Source organism: Catharus ustulatus, chromosome 3, assembly GCF_009819885.2.
Source record: "Catharus ustulatus isolate bCatUst1 chromosome 3, bCatUst1.pri.v2, whole genome shotgun sequence".
Classification (NCBI taxonomy): Eukaryota; Metazoa; Chordata; class Aves; order Passeriformes; family Turdidae; genus Catharus; species Catharus ustulatus.
Genome location: NC_046223.1, coordinates 65478531 through 65503683, shown reverse-complemented (window position 1 = coordinate 65503683; position 25153 = coordinate 65478531). Strand labels below are relative to the sequence as shown.

General features: G+C 41.8%; 1 protein-coding gene across 1 annotated transcript in view; it reads left to right on the top strand.

Moving 5' to 3' along the window:
- The first annotated feature begins 1673 nt into the window (after positions 1-1673).
- CLVS2 (clavesin 2) overlaps positions 1674-25153 on the top strand; it is a 58718-nt gene continuing 35238 nt past the window's right edge. Inside the window, exons 1-2 of the mRNA XM_033054705.2 lie at positions 1674-2873; positions 11609-11783. Coding sequence (XP_032910596.1) covers positions 2485-2873; positions 11609-11783 — 564 coding nt within the window. The 5' untranslated portion in view covers positions 1674-2484. The remainder of the gene's footprint in view (positions 2874-11608; positions 11784-25153) is intronic.

Here is a 25153-nt window from a genome sequence, read left to right as displayed (position 1 = left end):
ACTGGATGCCTGCGGCTCGCCTTGCACCGAGTGAATTTAAGGCACTTGTCACATGACCCGCTCTTTTATTAGCTTAGTTGCAATGGAAAAGGCAGAGCAGAAGCATCAGAAATGGAAAACGATGGCAGGAAAAGTCTGGCAGTTTGTTCCACAGGGGTGATGGAAACTGTTATTCTGAAAGGCTCTCTGCAGAGGTAATGTAGAGGAAGATAGTAAGAGCAAAAGGAAATGAAGATTTCAGAATAATAGAAAATAATAAAAAAAAGTGCACAAACTATTTCTGGAGCAATAACTGCTCTAAGAAAAAGGTATCAACCCAGATGAATCACATCTACAAAAGGGGGGTAATTTAAAGTCATTTTATCAGACAAAGGGAAATAAGCGTTTTTAGAGAATGATTCAGCCCTTAGATAGATAGCATATCCTTCTCTCTTGTGAGACATCTCAAATCACATCATGAAATTCAGTGAACAGAGCTGGGACACAATGACTGGCCATTATTAGACTGGTCTTTCCAAAAGTTTCCCCTTAAGCTAGGACATGGGAAGTTTGGTCCCAGTGCAGGAACCCATATAAAATCCAGTAAACTTGAAAAACTCTCTTCAGCCTCCAAATGAATGACAATTTTGGTACCTAAGCGTTGCTCACTGCTTAGACCTTGCTCATTGCAGAGGGCTCCCTCCTGCTGCCAAGCACCTGGTGATGGCCTGCAGACCACGCAGACTATCACCGAAATGTTTCTATGAGCCCAGCTGCTTTATTCTGGTGTATTCCCCATGCATACCCTCTCAATGGAACAGTGACCTCAGTGCCTTTTCATTAACTCAGCCTGTGTGCTCTGGCTTTGTCACCTTGGGAAAGGAACCCAATGCAGTACCAAAGAGCTGCCCTTCCCATAGGAAGGAGGAGGAGGAACATGTTGCAGGCTTTCCCATGTTTGCCGTGTCTTTTGCGTAAGCTTGATTTTCACAGGTGTATTTGCATTGGGAAGGTCCAGTCCTACAGATAAAGGTCAAATGCTTTTCAGTGGAAACTTTTCCCCAAGAGAGACTGCAGCATCAAACTTTCCTGCATGAAAAAAGACACCTTTCCTCACGGAAATATTCTGCACACAGAAGCAAGGTGGTTTTGCCCTTTGCAATATAATGCAACTAAAGACACGCAGCATCCAACACGAAGCCACAAAAGAGGGCTGCTTTATTTTATTCCTAGATTTTTAAGCTCACAGTGCATGTTAGAAAATTCAATCGCAAGAGAGGATTGCCCGGAAAACCACATCTTGATGAACAACATCTCGCCGCTGTCACGGCCCCGAGACTGGACGCTCGGGATGCTCCGTGGGGGCTTACGCGTGGCCTCCCTGACCCCGCAGCCCCCCGGCCACCGCCCCGCACCGGGCCACCACCATCTTCTTCCGCGCACCCGTGGGCTGCGCTGCGCTCTGCGCTGTGCGGAGAGCGGGGAGCGGCGGGGCGCGGGGAGCGGCGGGGCGCGGGGAGCGGGGAGCGGCGGGGTGCGGGGAGCGGCGGGGCGCGGGGTGCGGAGAGCGGCGGGGAGCGGGGAGCGGCGGGGCGCGCCCGCCCGGGCCCGCGCTGCCTCCGCGGCCGGGGGCGCAGCGCGGCGGGCGCGCTCCCGAGGCGGGAGCGGGCGCGCGCGCAAGGCGGGGCCGCGCAGCAGGCAGCCCCGCGCCGGCTGTGCCGTCTGCGAGCCGGGGCGTGGAGCGGAGGAGGGCGCGGGAGGGGGGCACGAGCATCCTCCAGACCGAGGCTCCTTTCGGCTTTCCGGGCGGGAGGCGCTTCGGCGGCAGTACCGGCGAAGTACCTGCGGATCGTTTTTCCTCCTCCTCGCTGGCTTTTTTTAGTTTGGTGGTGGTGGTGCTATTTTTTTTTTTTTTTTTCCCCTTAACCCTCCCTCAGATCCAGGGAGACGCTTCTGAAGCGGGGCGAGCGCTGATCTTACGTAAATGGTGCTGCTCCGGGGAGAGCATCTCCCCTGCCAGCCCCGGGCCAGGGGAGCATCCCCGGGCGCCGCTCGCCCTGCCTAGCGACCGGGCTCCTCGCTGCCGCCCTGCCCGAGATCCGCAGCGGCAGCGGCACCGGCGGGGGCGGGCGGTGAGCAGCAGCCGGCAGCCCGCAGCCCCGTTCCCGGCGGGTTTCGGCGCCTCCGCGGACCGGCTGCGGGGATGATGCGGCGCGTTGGAGCCCGCGGCGGGGAGGGCGCTATGTCAGGGAGATAACGCGCCTCCGCCAGCAGCCCGGGGGCAGTCTCGGTGCCAGCCCCCCCGGGACCCGGCTGCCTGGGAGCCGCTCGCATCGCGGTGACGGACTGGCCGCGGCGGCGGGGCCGGGCAGCGGCGGGGCGAGGCCCGGCGGGGCGGGGGAGCGGCGGCCAGCCGTGCCGGGGCACCCCGCCTCCGGGGGGCGAGCGGCCGGGAGGCTGAGGAGCGCAGGCAGCAGAGCCGGGGAGGAGGAGGAGGGCAGCGCCATGACTCATTTGCAGGCAGGTCTCTCCCCGGAGACTCTGGAGAAAGCCCGGCTGGAGCTGAACGAGAACCCCGACACCTTGCACCAGGACATCCAGGAGGTGCGGGACATGGTCATCACCCGGCCGGACATCGGCTTTCTCCGCACCGACGATGCCTTCATCCTGCGGTTTCTGCGGGCCAGGAAGTTTCAGCACTTCGAGGCGTTTCGCCTCCTGGCCCAATACTTTGAATATCGCCAGCAAAACCTGGACATGTTTAAGAGCTTCAAGGCCACAGACCCGGGCATCAAGCAAGCGCTGAAGGATGGTTTCCCCGGCGGGCTGGCCAACCTGGACCACTACGGCAGGAAGATCCTCGTCCTTTTTGCTGCCAACTGGGACCAGAGCAGGTAAAAGCAGAGCCACTCGCCCACCCGAACCCCTTCTACCCCCGGCAATGCGTGGGAAAGCCGTGCCAGAGCAGAGGGAGAGAGGGTGGGCAGCAGGGACACACCCGGCGCTGCCCACAGGGGGCTGGGCAGTAGCCTGGAAGGCAGAGGATAAAGAAGTGATACGTTTTGTGACTTAGGGCCCTTTCAACCAGCTCATCCTTTGTGGTGTGCGTTTTGGGAGGCAAGCAGACACTGCTGGGGTGCTCTTCTCAATTGTCTGCTAGGAGGTTTACACCCTTCTGCCTCCCCTCAGCCAAAGTGAGCTGGTACGTAGATGATGTGCTTATCCCCCAGACAAAGGCTGATTGCACTCTTGGCTGGTCTTTCTGCTTCAGCACACACGGAGCTGCCCAGGTGCCATGGGAGAAAGAGGGAGATGCTGTGTGTAGAACAGGAGTATCCATCATGCATTTTGAGCTGAAAAGTTTGCCTGTGCAGGAAGCTGAGACTCTAAATCCTTTCCCTCAGCTGAAGAAAGCTCTTCCTGAGCCACCTGGAAATGCCAGGATGGAAGTTTCTGTAACCGCTTCTTTTTCCACGCATGCTGCTCCAAATGTCAATTCTCTGCATAATAAGATTCAAGTAAACAAAGCTTTGATAGCAAATTGAAGACTAGTCTCTAGAACAGTTTCTTGATCTTTTCCTGGGGACTACTCTAACCTGAAGATGATTTAGTAGAGTGACCCAAGAACTGTCTCCATCAAAGCCCTTTTTAGCATCTGGCTTAATATTATGTGACACTATTTGTTTATTCTAAATACATTGTGGGGGTGTCATGCTCAGTTTCTTCTGCAGTCTAAAATTATATCCATAAAAATGGCTTGATTTCAGTACATTTAAACTCTCTAAAACCTACTTCTGTGGCTACTGCATTATTTACTTCGGCTCCTAACCTGAGTGCAGGTTTAGGATGTGAAACACTTTTTAGTGAGAAAACTTAGAGTCTTGTAAGTTGCCATTCTTATTGCAGTCAACATAGTGCTGAGTGCTCAGTGCAGACACCCTCAGCTCAGCTGAAACCTTTGGGGGGACTCAAGCAACTGTCATTGTGGATAGAAAGGACAAAATCTGGGGGAGATGCATGTTTAAGTTTGCCCTTTAGCTGTCCTCTTGCAGGCTGTGTGGATTGCCAAGGCAGGGAGCATTCCCACAGCTCCCTGCCCCGGCTGGTGTTACAGCTACAGACAGGTCTCTGTCCAGAGGGATGCTGGCCTACCTTGGCTTTCCTCTCCTCCAGACACGGCAGCCACACCCACACTGTCCATGGGAGAAGTTTCTGTCCCTTGCTAACCCATGAATCAAGCCTAGGGACTAGGGGAAAGCTGTCCGGCACAAATCAAAACAACCCACAGCCAAAGTAATGACTAGAAAGGGTGAATGAATATATGCAGAGCTGGGGCCAGTGTCCTTTTTCTGCTTTGCTTTTCTAGCAGATGGAGCAGAAAAACTGAGTGTAGAGCAGTGGTGATGAGGCTGTGGCGTGCTGAGTGTATTTCCTTCCCCAGATAAGGACCTTGTTTCCCACATAAGGACCAGGTCAACTTTTAATTTTATAAACGACTCCAGAAACTCTTAAAAATCCCTGAAAGAAGAATTAGCAGAGAAATGGATGTTTAAGATTTTTATTAAGTTGTATATCTGTGATGAAGAAGTTCCCTTGTTAAGGGTAATGACCTACTGTATACTGTTGTTTCTTGTAAATGAAAAAATCTTAAAGCATTGTGTGACACTTGTCATATCACTTGACTTGATCCTAGTCAAAATAATACCAAGAATTCAAGTGCAGAGATAAAATAGCATTTAAAATAATAATTGCCATGTAGAAAGAATAGGTTTATTTTCTTCTTGATGTTGGATATGCTGGTATTTAAAGTACGTGACCTCAGTACACACAGCAATAAATTTATTGCGGTTTTTTTTCATGAACTCCTATCAGTATGATGAATATTATTTCTGCTATGATGGCAAAGTGGCTGGGGTACACTAGAGTACTTAATGGACGTGTTTGCAATTGGTTGCCTACTGCTTTTGAGCGCTGCATGCTCACGGCACGCCTCTTCTCTAAAGCGAGGGATTTGTTTTCACACAGACCACTCAGACAAAGCAGAGAGAGCTGAAGCCCAGCTGTGGGGAGTGGCTTGCTCCAAGGCACATGACAAGTCAGTGACACATCTGGGAATGGAGCTAGGTCACTTTCCTTCCTAATTAATTTAGTGCCTTCCATTATCTGATGCTCAGTGGCTGAACCTGGGGACGGAGCATTGTGGAACTTATGCCCGGGCTGCTATGCAATATGTCTCAAGCTTATGCCTTAGCTGACTTGAGATCTTGCAGTACATAAGCTAGTGCTCCTCTTACAGCAGCAATAGGAGGATTACTTATTGAAGCCTGTCTTGTTAGGCCCTCTTTGTGTGCTTCATAAACCAAGTTAATAGAGCACAGCAAGCCTCCACATTTATCATATATGTGCAACTTATTATGGCCAGGATGTAACAATTAGAAATAAAAAGTTCCAATTTGTTATTTAAATGAATAGCAGACATACTAGAGATGATTTATATAGCACTGTCAGCCTATGACTTACATAGTTCCAATTAGAAAGAAAAGTGTGGGAGGCAAAAAATTCCTGTGGTAAAACAAGCCTGTGTACTAGATGTTAAATCATTAAAGCAGGGCCTGAAAACTGTACCAGATGTCCTGCCATCTGAACAACCCAATCAGACATGTATTTAAAACAAACAAACAAAAAAAAAGAAAGGTGAAAGATAACGTGCTCAACAGCCCAGCAGATTTACAGTGGGATGCAGCCTAGCTCTCCACCCTGTCTGTACTATGGGGGAAGTGAAGGTCAGTGGTATTCCTGCCAGGAAGCTGGATATCACTCAGGGCGGGATCAACCTTCCCTATTAGCTTCCAGATTGTTGATTCTTAGCTACATTTGGCTTGTAGGTGTCTATGTACATTTGAAGACTCACTTTTTCTTAATATGTCCAGCTGGCGAGTTTTTTTTCAGTTAATTGTGCAATTAACTTCAGCTTTCAGCTGCAAGGGATCTGTTGTCATGCATGATCTTCTGTATGCTTCCTGGCACCTGGACACACATTCCTCAGGAATATCAGTCCATTTTGATGCTATGTGTTTGAAACCTTTCCAGTATTAATTTTCTCAGGTTTTTCCCCAGAAAGAGCATTGGAAAAGTGCAATGATACCTAGTTCTATTGGTGTCACAGTGACCCAGTCAGCTCACACCATCCTGAATATGGAAATCCCCTGCACTCATTTACTGCTGGCTCTGCTGTTGCATCAGACAGTTTACAGCAGGCCAAAGACTGAGTCCATGGGTTTGCTTTCAAAATCAGGCTTTCACGTGCACAAGTGCTAGAAAGTTTTCCTCCTGTTAAATGGAAGTTTAACTTCTGTAGCTCCTCAGCTCACTACAAAAAACAAACAAGATGGCAAGGTATTTTTCAAGCTCTGATGGAGGCAGTATGACAAAATAAATGGCAATGCTAATAGTAGTAGCATATTAACAGTAAAAAATTGCTTAGCAGAGTCAATTTTTGTTTGGAAGTTATGTCTTCCAAATGATTGCTATTAACTAGTGTAAACACTCATTTTTTTTCTACATTACTCCTGCTGACTGATGCTGTTTCATTGTTTCCTAGTTTTCCCCCAGGTAACCCTATCTGCCTGTCATCCACCTGTATTTTGACTGAAGGAGTTTTGGCTAGGCAACTTTTTGATCAATGTAAAATTTAGATCAGCGAATCTTCATCTGTGGCTGTGACTGTTAGACACTGGGCTAATATGTATCATAATGAATGGTATTAAATATGAAGCTAAAAGATAAGCTGGTAAAGTATTTGAAATTATTTCTGTTTTTTCTATGCATTTGTTGTAAGAGTGCTTTTTGTCTTTAGAATAAGGTATCCTCAGGGCATGCTGTCACTATTTAAGCAGAATAGCCATAAGACAACTTTCAATCCCCCATCTTTTCATCGTTCAAATCTGTACCCAAACTGACAAACCAAGGAGATATGAAGCATCATTTCATCATTTGTGTATCTTGAGAGATCTTGTTTTGATTAAATTCTAAAAATATTGAGGCAGAACAGTAGCTTAGAGATGGGATGATGGCTCAGAGACTTCACCAGCTTTCTCTTTTAAATCACAGTGACACAAGAGTTCATTTGACATAAGCCTTTTCTTGTCCAAATGGTGAGGAGCTTAAAATACAGACTGTACTCTTTTTGTGTTTTGGACCTTCAAGAGACATATGGCTCCAATTCAGGCAAAGGAGACTTACCATTTATCTCTTCTAGTTCGCATCCTGAGAAGCAGATTCATGCCATTCAGTCTTAATTCTCAAAATTACTTCAAATTTCTTTCTTTTAGGGAGGAGATAACAAATAGCCGCAGAGATAATAGGGAAGCTCTGCTAAATCAGATTATCTGTTATTTAGGGCAAAAGTGAATTGACTGGAACCAGAAGCTGGTTAAACAGAAGATATGGTTGATGCCACTCATCATCAAGAGCATAAAGTATTGAAAACAGCTGACACAGCTGAGTTTGACATGAGACATCTGTACCCTGATTTCTCCCTGTCTCTTCTCTTTATGTTGGTCTGGTGGAGATGACAGTGGATGCGTACAAGAGGATGTGTAGACGACATAACTTAGAGGTAAAGGTGAAAGGTCTTGGTGAAGTATTACCAAGATTTGATAGCCGTGTCTGCCAGACTGTTTTCCCAAGAAATCCTTGGAAATACGTTGAATCTGTTCATGTCTGACAAAAAAAACCTCATATAACTTTTCTTTTTTATAAAGGGGGAATTGCTGCCACTGTTAAATTGCAAGGGAGTGAGATGCTCAGTATATTGTTTGAGGTCTTTTTTTCTTGACAAATAAAGACCCAGTGAGGCACTTCCCTCCAAAGCTCTGTCACTGTTGGGGTAGAAATGGTAGCCAAAAGCTACCAAAGCATTTGAAAGATTCACTATCAGTGTGGCTGTTAACTTTTCACACCTTTTCAGGTTCTATTACTTTCAAGTCAACCTGAATAAAAAATTTCAAGAGGTAGCTGAGTGTGTCTCACACACCAGTCCCTGCTTCAGTCAGCCTCAAATTAGGACTCACATAAAAAAGGAACATTAAGAGTGCATTATATATGTGATAACATATTTCCAGCATTTGTTACACACATTAATAACTGAACTAAAAAACTTGTCCAAGTTTTCCATTGAATTAAGCATGGTTCTATAAATGGAAGGCATTAAATGCATTTAAATTAACTGTGAGTTCTTGATTATCCTTGCCATTAGTAATATCTTGCTAGCTATCTTGCTAGCTACAATATGTCCCATAAGAGTCTGTTTAAACAAGTGAATGCAACTGGATTTAGCCATAAATAAATTAGGATTTATTTATTCTCAGCCTAACTTCAGGCTGCTACAGAACATGCACTGCAGCCAGCTGGGCCCTAGCACACCCTACATATCTGACAGCACTGGGACAAGTCGTTAAAAAACTGTGCCAGGGCAAAATGAGTGGCTTGCTGTTCCCTAAATGCATGTTTTTACCTGGCATAGATTGGTAAGTATAAAACAGTACCATCTTCCTCTCAGACTGTAGTCTCCACTGTAGTCTCTTCAAATTAAGGGCTAGTATTTTTTTTTCTTTTCCTTCAAAGTAGAAAGGCAAGACCAAAGGCAGGACTTTCACACTCACTAGCTTGTCCTGTTTTTCTCACTTTTGACTTGTCATATTTCTGTATCTATATGGAAAGTAATTTCAGTGTGGAATAAAAGTTTCAGCAACAATATCCAGAGTAATTTTTCACAACTTCTTTTTACGAAGGATTTTAATTTCCCTAAAGTCCAGCCAGGGGTGGAGTATATTTTATGGCAAAGCCTCTGCATCCTGATGCTGGCACACTCAGTAGTATCAGTGAGGTGAAATGTTGGACAATGTGGGGCTGTAGTGGATTAAAGATGAGTCTTTACACAAAGAACTCTGTGCTGTGTGAAAGCTTCCAGGCAGTTTCTTCAATCATGTTTTTTTTTGCTTGGCCTGCGCAACTGATACTTTCAATACTCAGCGTTTTGCACCACCTAAGATTTCATCTGCCACACCAGGTTTACATTTCTGGCTTGCCTTAGCATGTTTCCAGGGGAAAAGCTGCTTTAAATACTCACTAATGGATTTGTCTATCTTTCTGGTGCTCTGTCTGTACTTAAGTAAGGTATTGAAACCAAAAGAAGAGATCCAATACAGAAGGAAGAATAGCTCCTATCTTCATCTAATTGCCCTGAAGGGTATTTGGGGTGGGAAGCTTGATTATTAGTGACATGTCCCTGTGTACTCCTGATATAGCTTTTTAGACTTTAAGAATAATTCAGATACCTCCCTCTGGCAGAAAGTGTTCTTGCTTGCTTTTAGACAGACCTGTTTTGTGCAGGACTTCTCTCTTATTTTCAGTGAGTAAACATAAATATTATTGTTGTTGTGGACTGTGTTTCTTACACTAGCGGACCTATAATAGGAGTTATGGTGGTGGTGAATATGCCACAGATTTGTGGAGACCCAGCCCTGTGACTGTTATTTACTCTCTGTGCAGCTGAAATCCTGTTCCCATCACTGCCTGACAGTTTTCCTGTTGACTTAAATGAATTCAACACATAATTAGGTGTATTTCTGTTTACATGTATATATCTTGTAAGTAACACTTACGTATCAGTCTTTGAGAGCTGACTGGCCTCATAAACAAAGAATCTTTATGTCTGATGCACCAGATTTCTAGCAATCTTGTGCCACTAGGAAGCTCTTAATCCATGGCATGTGATGTCTCCTTAAACTCCTTAGGGAGGACATTAGAGATGTATGTCAGGAATTTGGGACCCTTATTCTGGGACTGAATGTAGGGTTCTGCATTGTGGAGCCCTTCTGCAGAATGAGATCTTTTGAATGGGACAACCTAAATGTCAATTACAGTTGAGGCTAATTTTAGAATTTGAACATTTTTAATGTCTGTTCCTTGTAAGAGCTGTGGTCAAAATCGTCCTCAGACCAAGGCATTCCAAACTTCCTGTAAAACTTAGATCTCAGAAAAGTAAAGCATTAGAAAAGAGTTAATTCTCAGAAAAGGTCAAAGGAGACGAGTGAATATGAAAAATAAAAAAAAAAAAAGAACAAAGATGGAAAGATGTAAGGAGTCAGCTACAACAGATTAATTTCATTTGTGTTATTTCCTTTTGCAGATATTTTCAAAATACAGTTATGTCCACAACAGAACATAACTCATTAATACTCATTGTATTAAAACAAGTTGAATTCAGTATTATTTAATGTAATTTCTTAGTAGGCATGCATGCTCTTTGCTACATACACAGAATGGTGAAGAACTCTCTAGGGACTCACAATTTTGAAAACTTCTGTTTGATACCATCATGGGAGACATTTAAAGGGCCTTGCTTAAAAATATCTGTACACTGAATATTTAACTCTTTCGTTTCTGGAATATTTGTATTTCTCATTTTTTCAGGTTTAACTTTCTAGTACCTCACTTGATATTGTAGTGTGGGCTGGCAAATTTATGTCTGTTTTGGTAATTGTTTAAAAGCCCTACAGTCCTAGAATGATTTGGGTTGGAAGGGACATCAAAGTTCATCTGTTTCTAACTCTCATGCCATGAGCAGGGGCATCTTCAGCAGACAAACACCTCAAAGCCCTAGTGTGTGTTAGTTTCTGCTTTTAAGATCTTTGAGTAAACAGCCTGCTGTAAGTTTTGGATTTAAGAGAAAAAATTACACAGAGAGTGGGATAAGGAGAGCATGTGGAAATTCCCGGTTTTAGTTGATAATTTTGTAGGACCTATTATTTCATTTCCTTGAAAAATGTAGGAGGAAACTTTGGATCTATGCTTCTGGTATTAGTCTTGGTTTTTGTTATCATTATGATTTTAGAAAAATACAATTTGTGTAGAAGCTTTTATACAGACATGTCATTACACATAAAGATACTGAAACAGCTTAGGATACTACAGAAGAGTTTGAATTTGTTTTTGATGTGTGATTGCCTTGGGTTTTAGCTTTTATATTTTTCAAATTCTCTTCTGCTTAGTGTGTAACTCTGAAACTTCATATTAGGTGTGTCAGTAAGTTCTCTTCACAGGGTGGTTAGACAAAACAATTCCTTTCTAGCTAGAGAATCAAGGGGGCAAGCCAGGGGGCTGAGACTTCATCGTCTGGGGCTGTGGTTGGACAATTGACACCAATATGTGGATGAACCAAAACTTATAAAAGTGTAGAGACTCATGACCTGAATCCATGTTGGATTTGACTTGGGTGTAGCCCTGGCCAGGCTCTTGCACTGCCCAAGGCGTATCCTTTCAATAAATACCTGTTTTATTCCTTGTGCTCTGTCAAGTCTCTGTTCCAGGTCAGCCTTTCCAGTCATCATGTTACAGTCTTGTGGTTTGTTCTGGCTGGCTGATGGTCTATAGGTACATAACCCTGCTCCGGAAGATGAGCTCAACTAATTGAACTTTTGAAGATTTCCCAGTTTTAGGTGCTTTTGAGGACACATTTGCACTCTTTGATTTAAACTTTTGACGAAGGGAGAATACTCAGAGAATTCTTCTCCACCTCTGTTGTTGTTGGTTGTTTCCTAACCACATCTCCTCTTCCCATTCTCAGGTACACCCTGGTGGATATTTTGCGTGCCATACTTCTTTCTTTAGAAGCCATGATAGAAGACCCTGAGCTGCAAGTGAATGGATTTGTTTTGATTATAGACTGGAGCAACTTCACTTTCAAGCAGGCCTCCAAGCTCACACCAAGCATGCTGAGATTAGCCATAGAGGGCCTTCAGGTAACATTATTATTTTCTTCCTTTTCCTAATTCTACTTCATTTTGCATGTCATTACAAATCTAGGTCGATAAAAAAGACCGAAACAAAACAAAATTCCAACAACTTATGAATAGCAAGGCTATTAACACCTTAAGGTGTGGGTGTACAGGCAAGCTACTTGTGACAGAAGTGTGAACTCAGTCAGCTAACTGCAGTAACTCCTGATGTGTAGGCTCCTTCCTTGCTATAAATATGAGGTAACTGTTTTGTCTTTATTCCAAAGTGACTGGCTTTCTGTAAATTCAGATGGTAGCTTCTGCAACAGGAAGCTGGAAGTAATCAGTGTATGTTGTAATTATGCACAGGGCTAATGAAATAGGAGTTGCTGCTGCCATGCCAGGTTGGTTTTTTTTGTTGATTCTTTCAGAGACAGGCTACATCATTTGTCATGAAAGTGTGGGGCCCTGTGATTGGACAGCTGGGACTATCTATTTATTTACTCAGAGTTCAGCATGTGCTTGGTTCTTTTTCTGGGTCAAAATTAATCTGAGCTGCAGCTTCTGGGACTGAGTACGTAGTGATTTAAATTTCTTTCAGCTCATTGTAAATGCACTTTACATGGCACAGGCACATTGGTGAAAGGATACTGCATAACTTACATCTCTTTCCTATGGTATTTTATTCTTACTAAAATGAGAAACTAAAATTATTGAAGTGGTTGTTTTCTGCACAAACCAAGTTAAAAGTACCTGTAATTCACTCCTGTGGCAGTGTGCCTTGCTTTTAGAAGGACATGTATTCCTCCTCTGTGATGTTTCTAACATTTATACGTTTTAATTACTCATAAAGCAACATAACAACCTTACCTTTGAACTTTTTTCACTGTGATGGTGTGATTTTTGAAGAAACTTGTATAGCAGTAATGTAGAGTTTTGATCTAACTGATGAAATGGTTCAACTAGTATTCAGCCTGCTGTTGCACACAGAAGGGTAGTGACATGAGACAAAGTTCTCAGTTCTCATTTTCTTCTGTTTCCTTATGCAACAGTGTGATTTCATCATCTTCACAACTACATTAGAAGGCAACAGTGAGGCCTGTGCTCTAGAAGTGCTGCATTTCCCTGTATTGCTTTCAAAGTTGTTTTCTTTTTTGTGCTTTTTTCAAAGTTAGCCATTGTTTTCTGGTTTAGAACATTAATAAATACTTTAATAGACTGTTTTCAAATGTTGGTGTTTCTTTTTGGGTGTTATCCAGAGATGGTTATTTTATGGAGAGCTGCAGTGAATAATTGCATCTTAAAATATGAAGGGTGACTTACTAAACTTCAAGTGGGCTCTGAGATTCTGCATTCCTCTGCCATCCATTAGTTCATGACTGAACTGAGGAGAAGTCCATTGGCTTACTTAACTTACCCATTTCCCCAACTTTGTAGTTTCAAATATTCCAAGTCTGATGGTGGTCAGCACCTACAGCATCATTTGTGGCCACTGTCTTCAGTGCTGTTTACTGCAGAGATGCAAAAGTGGGCATGAAATGCTCCAGAAGAGAGAAGAAAAAGGCATTTTAATTACTGCCTTTTATTTTGGGGGAAAATGCATAGCAAAAACATAATTCTGAATGATGTCAAAGTAAAAAGTGCTTAATCAGGTAGAATGAAAAAGAACAACTCACACACACTGTTTATTTATGATCTTTGTAAATACTTTCTATTTAATCAGAGAAATGAAATTTGCTTTGGCTTACAAGATTTAGGAGGGCTCAAGATGCTGAACTTTACCATTTGGAGAATTTAAATATTTGAGTTGCTTAGGCAGAAGAGGACAGTGAGAGTGGGATTAGTGACCACTGAATTTGGTGTTAACCAAATCCCTTTGCCTCCTGAATGAAATCTATTGAATTTGCATTATATTTGCTTAGCTTCCATGGTGAACAGAATTCTCACTATGGTATGTACCAAAGACCTTACAAGCTGTGTCATTTTTTGGCTTTTCACAATGGCTTAATATTTAGGAAATTGATTTTGAAAGTAATATAAGTAAATATACAGTTTTCTAATGTATAGAAGAAGATGAGTTCTGGTGTATACTTTGTCTGCATATGTGTTAAACAGGAGTGTGAAAAGAATCATACCCCAAACTTAGTTGTATAAATTAGAAAAACTTCCTAGGTAGCTATTACCAGGAAAAGAGACTTTTGATCATGTCATTTAGAGGACAGTGATTATCTGTAATCTGATGTGAAATTCTAGCATACCCATCGCAACAGTGCTTAACCAGACAATTGGTGCAGTGTAGGTCAGTGCTGATTTGTAGGACAAGTGGTTTTGCTAGACAAGAAGAACACTTTATGTGGAGGTGGGGGCACTTGGCTGGGGCTCTTGATGCTCAAGTCCTTGCTCACACACTGGCTCTGTGCTTTTGGAAAAAAGGAGCAACACTCTTCCTTGCAGATGCTTGTGTCTACAGCACTCCTGTTGCTCCTCATCAGTGAGAAGGAGGATTTGCACTTAGAGCTCCTGCACCTTCCCTAGTGTAAAGTCAGAAGGAAAACATTTTTTGAGAGCTGAAACACATGCCTCAACTTTAGGACTTTGTGTTGACTCTCCCTAGCGTATTCAATGTGTGGATGTTTGTGAGTTTGTGATGCTTTTTGGGTGCCCATTTTCCCCCATTCATTGATTTCTCTAGCCAGTCACTGATTTTGGGCTTGTGAAGAAGCTCAGGATTCTCAGCATTTGTGTTCCTGAAAGCAAGGAGTGCTACAACGTCGTGTGCTTCAATACCTGAGTGCCCTGATAAGGTGTCTTTCAAAAACTTCATAAAATTTTGCCTCCTTCGCCACTAATGGATTGCAATCTGTGTGCTTCAGCTGTTTTTTCCATAGAAGAGAGAACTTTTGAGAGCTCTGAAGAAAACCAGTCCTAAATTTCCGTATACAGTGATGAACTCTGAGTGAAAAACCCAAAATGTATCAGATTGTTTCTGTATAAGGAACAATTAAATTGGTTGGAATTTGTCTGGATGGAAGAAGAAAAACTACAGAAAGAAAGTCCAGAAATTTATAAAACCACAGAATCATAGGATAATTCAGCTTGGAAAAGACCTCAGGAGCTCGGCAAATCTAACCTCCTCCTTAAAGCGTGGTCCCTGATGAGGTCAGACCAGGATACAAACAAGATCATGAATGGCTGGAGAGAGTGGACAAGCTGCAGATGTCATTTGTTATTTACATTTTAAAAAATGGGTATCATCAGGTGATACTAGGAGGAGGCCTAGCTCTTTGTAAGACACCTTTGTACAACATCTGGGTGATTTGCAGAACTCTGTGCCATGAGGAATTCTGGATGCTTAAATTTTAGCTATGTTTAGGAAAAATGAAAAGAGAGATGATCTAAAGATTAGTAAATATATAAAAACCAAATCAAAGTTCAGAATTCCTTAGGCTGCACGAAGCTGGAGATGAGGTGGATGCTGTGTGGAAATAATCATATATGTAGTTCAAGTTTTAGCTGCTCTAAGCTCTCTTTTTTGGCCTCTGTTAAGGACAGGATAAAAGGCTAGGAGGACTTTTGGCATGGCATAATTAAGTCAAGTGTTATATATTGCACTCCTCTTACCCCATTCTGAAAACTTACCTTTTATTTTACTGCTTTGGGCCCTGCCCTGACCCCTGCTGCCAAAACACCTAGTTGAGAACACTTAGGCAGAAAGAGGGAGGAGGTTCAGGGTATGATTATTTTCTTGGTGACAGTCCTTTTTTACATAAGCCCCTATATGGACTTCTTTTTTCCCTAATTATCAAGACAGCATTGTTTTCATAAGGTAGATGAAAACAAAAACTGAAAATTCAATTTGAAAATTATATTGAAAGTTTGGGTTATTATTAACTCAGACACTCAACTTTGGGGGTAATTATAATTGAGTTTTGCAAAATGGAACACTATAGGTATGCATGAATCACTTTAACTGATTAACTGATATTTAGTATTCTAAAACCTGGGCCACTAATTCCTTCTTAAATATTGATTTCTATTTGGTGCATAATAGTAGTTGCATGCCTGACAGTTTTTTTACATGCATGTTTTCACTCAGGCAGGCTGTACATCCCAATGCTTTGCAAAACTGTTTAGTTATTGGTGGCTGAGTATGAATGCTTTTCCTCTAGTTAAAAAGCTGGTGGAAAAAAGATGATGTACATTTAAATGGGGAGTCGAGCATATGTGGACAGTCAGCATTGTAGCAGGAGACAGAAGACTCTTGCTTCTGGGACAAGAGTGTTTGGGAGAAACAGTGGTAGTGTTATGAGGGACAAGGCAGGGCTTTTAGCTGTGTCCTTTTTTGTTTTTTGTAACAGAGGAAGGCTTCATAAGCTAAAACAAACTCGCTCCTGTAAAAATGAAAACAAACTAGAAAGTAAATGAAGGCAGGATCCTTGCAGCTACAATTACTTTCAAAATCGTCTTTCACACAGCTGTTCTTGTGAGCTGTAAGAACAACATCCCCAACCAGATTTGCTGCAGCAGTGCAAGGTGGAAATACCAGACACAGACCATGTACAGTCCGGTGATAAAAGTGAGAGGACTTCCTATTCCCATTTTCTCTAAGTGTGAACTCTATCAGTGTCTTGCAGGGAATCTTGCTGAACATCAGGGTTGGCTCAACGAGCAGATAGTGCATAAATTTTGCCACCTGGTTCTGGACTACATCTATTCAATCAGCATGTTGCAGTGCCAAGGATTCCTGAGACAGGAACTTCCAGAACTAAGGATGCCTCTGAAAACAGTATTGTGACATCATGTAATTACATGGTCCCATGCTCTGTGCAGTGCATAAGATGATTAATAATGAGCTGAAGGAACAGTTAGTACTAGCAGTGAGCAGCAGTGAGCTGAAAAACACAAAATAGAGCTTTAAAAGCTTTTGCATCCAGACTTAAAACCATACACACCTCTCACTCAGTGCTTGAATTTTCCACCATTTTTTGAGAACAAGATCCTGACACTTTGCATATTGCTTAAGAGAATATTAAAAACTGTCAGACTCAAGCTTGTAATGGGAGTATCTTCCATTTTCAGGAAGTCTAGTAAATAATTTAATTTAGGGGTTTGTTTGTTTGTTTTTTGGTGGTTTTGGGTCTTTTTTTATCAAATAATTAAGTTTTTTGTAAATGCTGGGGTCTCCTGAGCCTAGGACTTCTCAGAGAACAGAGGGATGTGCTTGTAAACAGCACAATTTTGTACCAATTCAACTCATGCTCTGTAGCAATAGCAGTTAAATGGAATATTTTTCCTAAGAGCTTGTTATTTTCAAGAGCTTGCTTACATTTGGTCTTCCTCACTTGTAAAAGGGCCGTGAAAAGGCTTAGCAGCAATTTACTGTGGAAACAGGGTTGACTGGAAGTGATTGTTATTTCTAGCTCCTCACCTGCTGTCTGTATGGGCTTAACCTGCTGGGTGAGAAAGGACTTTATGACCAGAGCTCGAGTTCAGCTACAAACAGGCATGTATATAGAGACACAGCCATTATTCAGTGTGGTCCCAGCTGTTAACCTGTTATCTGAAGACAGAATAATTAATTTCCTTGCTAGATTATCTTATGATGCTCATAAAAAAATGTTGAATGCCTTTGGACTGTTGATTTATGTATTCTCACAAACACACTTTAAAGAGGAGGGGATACCATAATCTTTTTTTTTCTGTTTATTTTCCTATCCCCTACTGAGAATAATTCCACTGAAAGATTACTCTTAAATGTTTTCTAATTTGGGGTGCCCACTGTGATAGGCTATGGTCTCATTTTCAGTCACTTTTTATATATTTGGAGTCCAGCTGACATTTATTTTTGATCAGAAGGATTCAAGACTTTAGTTTTTTGATCTTGAGCCCCCAAGCCAGGAGTCTGAGTCTGCCTAAATTAAGAGCTTCTCATTAGATTCTCTTTGAATGCACATAGTACCATGTGGGCTGCCACCTCTGAAACAAATGAGAAGAAGCAGTGAACTAAACTAACCTTTGCCCCCCTCAGAAACTTAGCTCTGTGGCATCTTACTGAAAACTGCAAGGAGGCTTGTTGGAGTTAAATATCCACCCTCCAAACACTGCTGCTGGAGGTAGCAGAGTATCTGCCTGCCTTGTCATCCTCCAGGTGAACCTGAACAAGGAGGACAGAGGGCACTTTGCCAGTGGTTTGCAGATATTTGCTGTAAGCAAGGCGTGATTAGTTGTGGGGAGCTTGGCTTTTGTTCAGGCACTTTGATCTAACTGGCATAGCCTCCTCTGCTCCTTCCTCCTGCCCTTTTTGCTCTGAGCAGGCTTTGCCACAGTCCTACTGTTTCCCCAGTTCAACCCACTCCTGCTGACATGTCTTACTTTGCACTAGTCATCACTGATGTGTTTTTTTTTGGTCTCTATTGTGATGGCATCCTCCAAAACCTCAGTCAGCAGAGATGGCTGCATGGCACATTAAGTTCCTCTTAGACTCCTTGGGAGAGTTCAACCTTTTGTGATCTCACTGGCCAAATGCTCTCCACATCTGATTTCCAATCACCTTCAAACTTCCTGTCTCCACTTTAACTGGTGTTCCCATTGCTCTTCATACCTCTCATGAAGGTAGCACTGGAGAGTGAGTCCTGATCTGTTTACATACCAAGTGAGACCTTTAGGCACCAGACTGTTAAGGAAACACTCCTTTTAGTTCTTCACACTGCAGCTGGCCTGCTTGGTACATGTGGCTTGGTGCTCATGGGGCCAGGCAAGAGACATTGGGTGTTTCAGAGGATGTTGCTGGAATGACATGCCATGATCTAGAAAAAGAAGAATTTTTATTTTTAAATCTGATGTTTTCTTCTACTCAACAAAGTATATGTGGTTAGTGTAGAAACCAATGAAAATGCTCATAGTTGACATTTTTCCATCAATTCTGTCAACAGAGAAAAATATCCAAATAAAATAATTGCATCTTAAGAGAGAGAAAATAGAAGAAACTACAGTACCTGCAGGCTACTTCTTTCTTGAGCTTTTGCTAAATGCTATCTACTGTTCTGTTTTTCTTCTCTTTATCAGGAGACTGAATCTATCTGCATTAACTAAAGAGAGTGACTAAATTGTTCTGATTAGGCAAAAAAACTAATACAATACTAAGGTGGCACAAACATGAAGGGCTTATAGCACAAAGTCGGTATAGACAATTAATTCTTGTCACTGTGAATGACTTTCTGTTGTCTCTGGTAGACCACAGTTCAACAACTATATGTTTGTAACAATTCCTCAGCTTCAAATATCTATTTATTTTTGAAAGTGATTTTTCTCAATGAAGGTCTAAATATTTCTCTTTTCGTCAGTATCTTAAGGCCATAAAGGGAATACATAGTAGTCTTCCTTGTAAGGTTACTCAGAAATAAAACTAATTTGTTGTAAATTGTAATGTTAGCGACAGAAGACATGTTTTAAGAGCATAGTTCACCTTCCTGCTAAGGGAAGATTATCCTGTGCATTATATTTTCTAGTGCTTCTCACAGTTTAATTTAAAAGCTTGAAGGCAGGTCTGGCACATTCTTTGGAAACCTCTCTATGACTTCTTGCTCTTCAGATTTCCTCTCGGCATTAGTCCTAATTTTTCTATTTCAAAATGTCAACTCCTATAAAACCCTTTGCTATTTCACTGTGTGCTGTTGGGTTCAAAGCAGGGATTGGTATGTGACTCTCAGTAACCTATAGAAAGGAATTGTTTTGATGCAGTACCTATCTGCAGCAGCAGTGATTTGGAATCAGGACCTGGAGATGTTCCTCCTGACTTGTTCAGCACTGGAGATAGTGAGATGTGAAAATAAGTGGTATCCTCTTTATTTGGATAGCCTAAATCTATTTTTTAATAGTCTTCAATTTATCTGCCCAATTTATCAATCCATTTTATATATGCATTTCACATTTTCCTCAAAAGTATACACTGGATCATATTGTAATTATTTTCTGAAACCAGTCTAACCTTTATTTTCCATTATGCTAATAAATCCCCAGTGATCTTTTAAGGCTGTGCAGAGTTGTCTTTATGTTGCTGTCTTCTGCACATACTGCCCATGCATATAGTGCCTCTGCCAGCACAGCCTTACAGCGCTCCATCAGCAAAACTATACAACGTATTTTTTTGTGATTTTGGTTTATAATCCTTAGCAAGTGTTCACCTCCTTTGACAATCATTTTTTATTAATCCAATTTGCCTTTGGTTATAAGCAAAATTTTGACTTTGTTTATAAGTGATTGCTGTGCAGGAAGAACACTGCTGTCATAATTCACTAATGTTTAAAAACAACTGGGGGAAACTTCTCTGGGGGAAGCACCATAAAAAATGTGAAATTATATGGCTGGTGATAGTTTCTCTCATCTCATGTTTCCTGATCATAAAACAATTTAGAAAATTCAATTTTTGTTGTATGTTTTAATAAGCATAAGTGTTTAAATAAGTGGCATTTTGGTGTTCAGGAGCTGAAAGTTTAGATATATAGCAAATGAAAAAAATTGTATTTCTGAAGAAAAAAAAAAGTATTAATTCTTTCTTAAGAATCATACTCCAATGTGGATAATATTCTAAAAAAAAGCTCCCTTCCCCAAAAAGCATTTCTGTAGTCTTTTCCTGCATATTTTGTGATGATCAGAACATATTCTTTAAAAAACATCCCTTCTTATTATGTGGAATATGAAATAGTGCTTGTAATTTTTCCAGTGATTTCTGTAATGAAAAGGATTGAGTCATAATGTTTGTTTACACATTATGAATATCCAAACGTGGGTATGGACTGAAATCCAAGGTGGCTGAACATATTGTCCTTTTTGAGGAAAATGAATTTACATTCAACCAAAAAAAAAAGAATTTCACTTCAGTGTCTGACACTGAGAAAGTGTCATGTCAGCATCTTGATCAGTACAGTTCTGGCTATGCTGAGGTGCTTCCTTGTTCTTTTGGGTTACATTTTACATTGTCCCTCACAGCGCAGGTTTTGACTATGAAATATGTATTCCTGTCCCTTATTTTATAGGACTGATTCTAATATCACGCAATGTCATTGGAAAATGCAGTCTTTAATCAGTGATTAAAGATTGTGTATTCAGATGTACAGTAATTGCACGATTATAAGCCGCACCATTTTGACTAAAATTTTGGTCCGACCCCAAAGTGCAGCTTATAATCAGGTGCGGTTTATATACAGACAAAGAACAAAAAGTTGCTGTTTTAGTTTGGAGGACAGGTGTCTGCTGAGAAAGGCAGGAACTTCTCTTTGAAATGGAGAATGTAAACCCCCTCTCTCCAAATTATTATAATTTTGAAATCAAGGGGCTTTCAGGCAAAGATATGGGAATTAGAAATAACAGTTCTTTACTAGGGAAATTAAAATAGAAATACAGTACTACAAAGAAACAAACCCCAAACCCTGACAAAGTCAGAGTACAACCTGACACCCTGTCAGGCAGGGTGTTGGTAGCAGTCCCATTAAATGGTGGTTGCATCCTCCTGCAGTGACAGATGTGGTTCAGTTGAAGCAGTGCTCCTGTAGAAGGTGCAGTTCCCCTCTGGAGGTCCAGTGGTGATGTGGAGAAATCCGGTTTTCCTCTGGAGTCCAGTGGAGAAAGGGGCTCCCTTAGTGTCCCAAAACTTCTGTTTTTATCTTGGGAAGAAATGTTGGGCTCTTTCCCCTGGCTGGAGCAACTTCCAGTGGGATGCAGTAATTTTATCAGTCACACAGTGGGACTCAATGGGCCATTAGCAGAAAATGACTGCCTGGAGGAAGGATGGGTTGTGAAAAGATAAAGAACAATGCCCGACCTGGTTTCAATGGATGGCCCTTTAGCAGAATATCTGCCGTTGAGATAAGGATCACTGTCCCCACCCTCAACAGATGGTGATAGAATAGATACCTTTTATCACACTCTGTATTGTAACGTGCGGTTTATAATCAGGTGTGGTTTATATATGGACAAAATGAAAAGTTGCTGGCACCCGGAAGTGCGGCTTATACTCAGTGCAGCTTATAATTGTGAAATTACTGTATTTGTTATTTCCCTGCTCTTTTTAGTTGGTTCTCATGAATCCTTTATAGCTGTTAGAATCTTTTGGGGTAGGACTTCCTTTCTGAGAAGAACTGGATTTCAACCCTTGGCCACTTCACCACTGAAAACACTTTCTGGAAGGCAAAAATGATTCTGCTGAGATTCAGGAGAGGGGCTCCCTAAAGGTGGATTTCAACTGCAGTTTTCATTACTTCTTACCTGACATTGCACTGAATGTGCCTTATTAGCTACAAAGGTTCTGAGTTTGTTGGGATGTGCCTTCATCTCATGCTAAGCTATTTGACTGAAAGTAAAATTTAGAGCAGTGCGTCTTCTGGCTGAGGGCCACCATGCAAAGTATAAAGAACCCAGGGCAAATCATCAAATACTGGTAGTCCTCCAGCATTCTCCTCAGAAAATCTTTGCAAAGTACAACCAGTCCTCTGAAATCTGCAGTGAATCTTTCTGGTCTTTATGGAGCAACCCCATGGATTATGCTCCAGACACAGTGAGTCCATGTAGAAACACTGGATGCATTCAGTAATTCAAGTGCAGTTATAAACCCAGCCTTTGCAACAGGGATTTACAACCTGCAAAAGAGTATGTGGGGAAAATGTGGATTCATTTTGTGAGCAAGATGGGAAAGGTTTTGAAGGATAGTGCTTAACAGAGGAAAAAAGAGGGCGCTAAAAGAGGAATGTCAGGAGAAGACAGGATAATTATGAAAGGACGGAGCAAGGTGTTGGGCAGAAGACAGACCTAAAAACTGCCCTTCAGTTTAAATTTTGAAATGTTTCAAAGGGGACAATTATATTACATAATTTATGGCTGTTATCAATATCATTGAGTAAAATGTCATCTCTGAAACAATATTTTAAAAGCTATACTGATGTACCATTGGAAAATTTTTGAAATCATAGCTCTCACACATCTGCTGGAGTAACTAACCTTTACCAGATAATATAATTTCCCTTTAGTTTTAGTCGGTGAGCACACCCCCATTATATGGTGACTTTGACAGGCACCAGGTGTGCCTTGAGACTGTGTTCTTCCTCAAATTCTTAATTCATTTTCCAGAAGAATTACATGGGATAACTGCATACCACCAGCAACATGTTTCCATTAACCCCATCCAGGGGATGCAGTTAAATAGTTGTGCTTGATAAGGGATTATGTATCAATGAGAAGCTACCTGAGGCTCTTAACCACTTATTTTCTCATTCTTTATTTTTCAGTGGTTTAGAGATGCAGAACTGCAAGCTAGGTTTGACATATGTTTTGGGCATTAGCTGAGATCCATTGGCTCATGCTTTTTAAAGCATTTTGTTAGGAATATTGAGCAATTGATTTTCTCTGGAAAACCCTAGGACGTCTTCATACTATTGCTATCAGTATGATCCAATTCTGTTCTCACCAGAAATTCAGCAGGAGTGCAATTTAATGAGACCAGTGAAGGGAATCTGACTGCTCTATTTATAGTACACTAATTGATCAGGGTAGCCATGATAGGAGGAAGCTTCAGAGAAAATCAATGTGGTATCAAATGAAAGTAGCACAAAGACCTTTAAGGACAGCTGTGTGAGAGCCAGTTAAGAATGAAATTATTTGAAGATCCATGGGAACGTCTTGGACCATGTGTGTTCTTGCTTTAAGTTGTAGGAATGAAGTCAAAGTAAGCAGCATCTTACATGCAAGGTGAGCCTTACTTTGTATTTTTTTCTTCATCCTCATGATACTCTGTGCCATTAAATCTTCTTGGCATATTGTTTTAGTTTTGTGTGGGGGCTGTAACTGGCTTCTTTTAAGAGCTTCCCTTTGACAACCTTCCCCTTTTTTTGTAATGGCAGCCACACTGTGCAGGAGAACTGCCGAGCATCTTGGCTGTGTGTCCAGTACTCAGGCACAGTTCCAGGTCTCATGGCTTTCACTTAAATGTGGAAAGAAGAGGGTCTGTCTACCTCCATTCTCATTCCTGTCACCACAATACTTGTAATCACAGTAGATACGTGAAGCATAACTGTTGGTGCTTATTGCTATTGTTTCTTGAATCTGTGTAATCAACCTTTGCTTCCTCCCCTAATTGCATTTTTTCCTCATGAAACCTACTGAAGTCCTGAACAGGCCCCTGTTCGCCTTCCCTGAAAATTATGAGTTTGTGGCAGATATCCTCCTTTACTGAGTGTATCTCCATGTATGGGCTGACTGCCCCTTTGTACATTGCTTTTGGGCTGCTGTAGGAGATGAAGCAAGCAAGAAACTACCATGAAGGCATTTTAGCAGCAACTTGTTTCAGAAAGAGTCAGAAGGGGAACATATGCATGCTCTGGTTACTTTGAATGTCCTTTTTGTTGTGTTGGTACATAGACAAAAGTTTTACCTCTTCCCTAAAGGATTGCAAACATGACAATGATTACTATCAAAGCTGTCCAGGCTGTCAGTGTGTCTCCTTTCCTTCAATGATTGAATGTGCTTGGAATTGCATGAATAAAAAAAATCTTACTTCATTTTATGGCTCGTAGGATGAAGCATTTAGGTTTGCTTTCTGAGGAAGAATGCACATACTTTTTTTTTCAGTAGAATTATTAAAGGCATAACATAATGAAGTAGATGCATGAATAATTCTATTTTTCTACTGCTTCATAAGAAAGGAGTAAATAGTCTACACCTTCCATGAACAGTTAATTTCTGTGGGCTAGTTTTATGTAGCACCAATAGCTAAGCATATCAATGGTGCTACGTCTTCTGTTCATTCAGTTTTGAGCATATATAGTGGCGTGGAGTTGTGGCTTAATTGGGTAGATAAGTAATGTCAGAAATATTGTCAATTATCAATATAGTCTTCATCTTTCTTTAAGCCCCGACTGGGAATCCAGTTCCCAATTACATCAGCAGTTGCCGTGGTGAACTTTCATAAGCTAGTCTTTAATCTTTCATTAAATCACAGGCTAGGAAAGCAGACATGAGGACTGAGATGAAAAAACATGCATCTGCAGCAGGGATGTCTTCCCTGAAAAACAGGAAAGCCACACTTCTGTGTTTTTGGAAAAAAAGACAATTTGCTGCATTGGTGAGCAGCACACTCTCAACCACATTGTCTAAGCAACACCATGCAAGGAGAATTTGCAGAATGTAAAAAGAGATGAGATGTGTGGGGCTTGAGAGCAGCTGAAATCAAATATGACAGGGTCTGAATATGATGAATGACTCTGCTCTGTCATGTGCAAGGTTTGAGAATGGTGTAAGGCTGGGAGGTTTAGGACCCCTTTTTCTTGCTACATTGGGCTTTAGCTGGACATCTTAGAGCAACATGCTGCAAATTTAAGTTACTGCTCAGAAGGGTGCTGGGGATA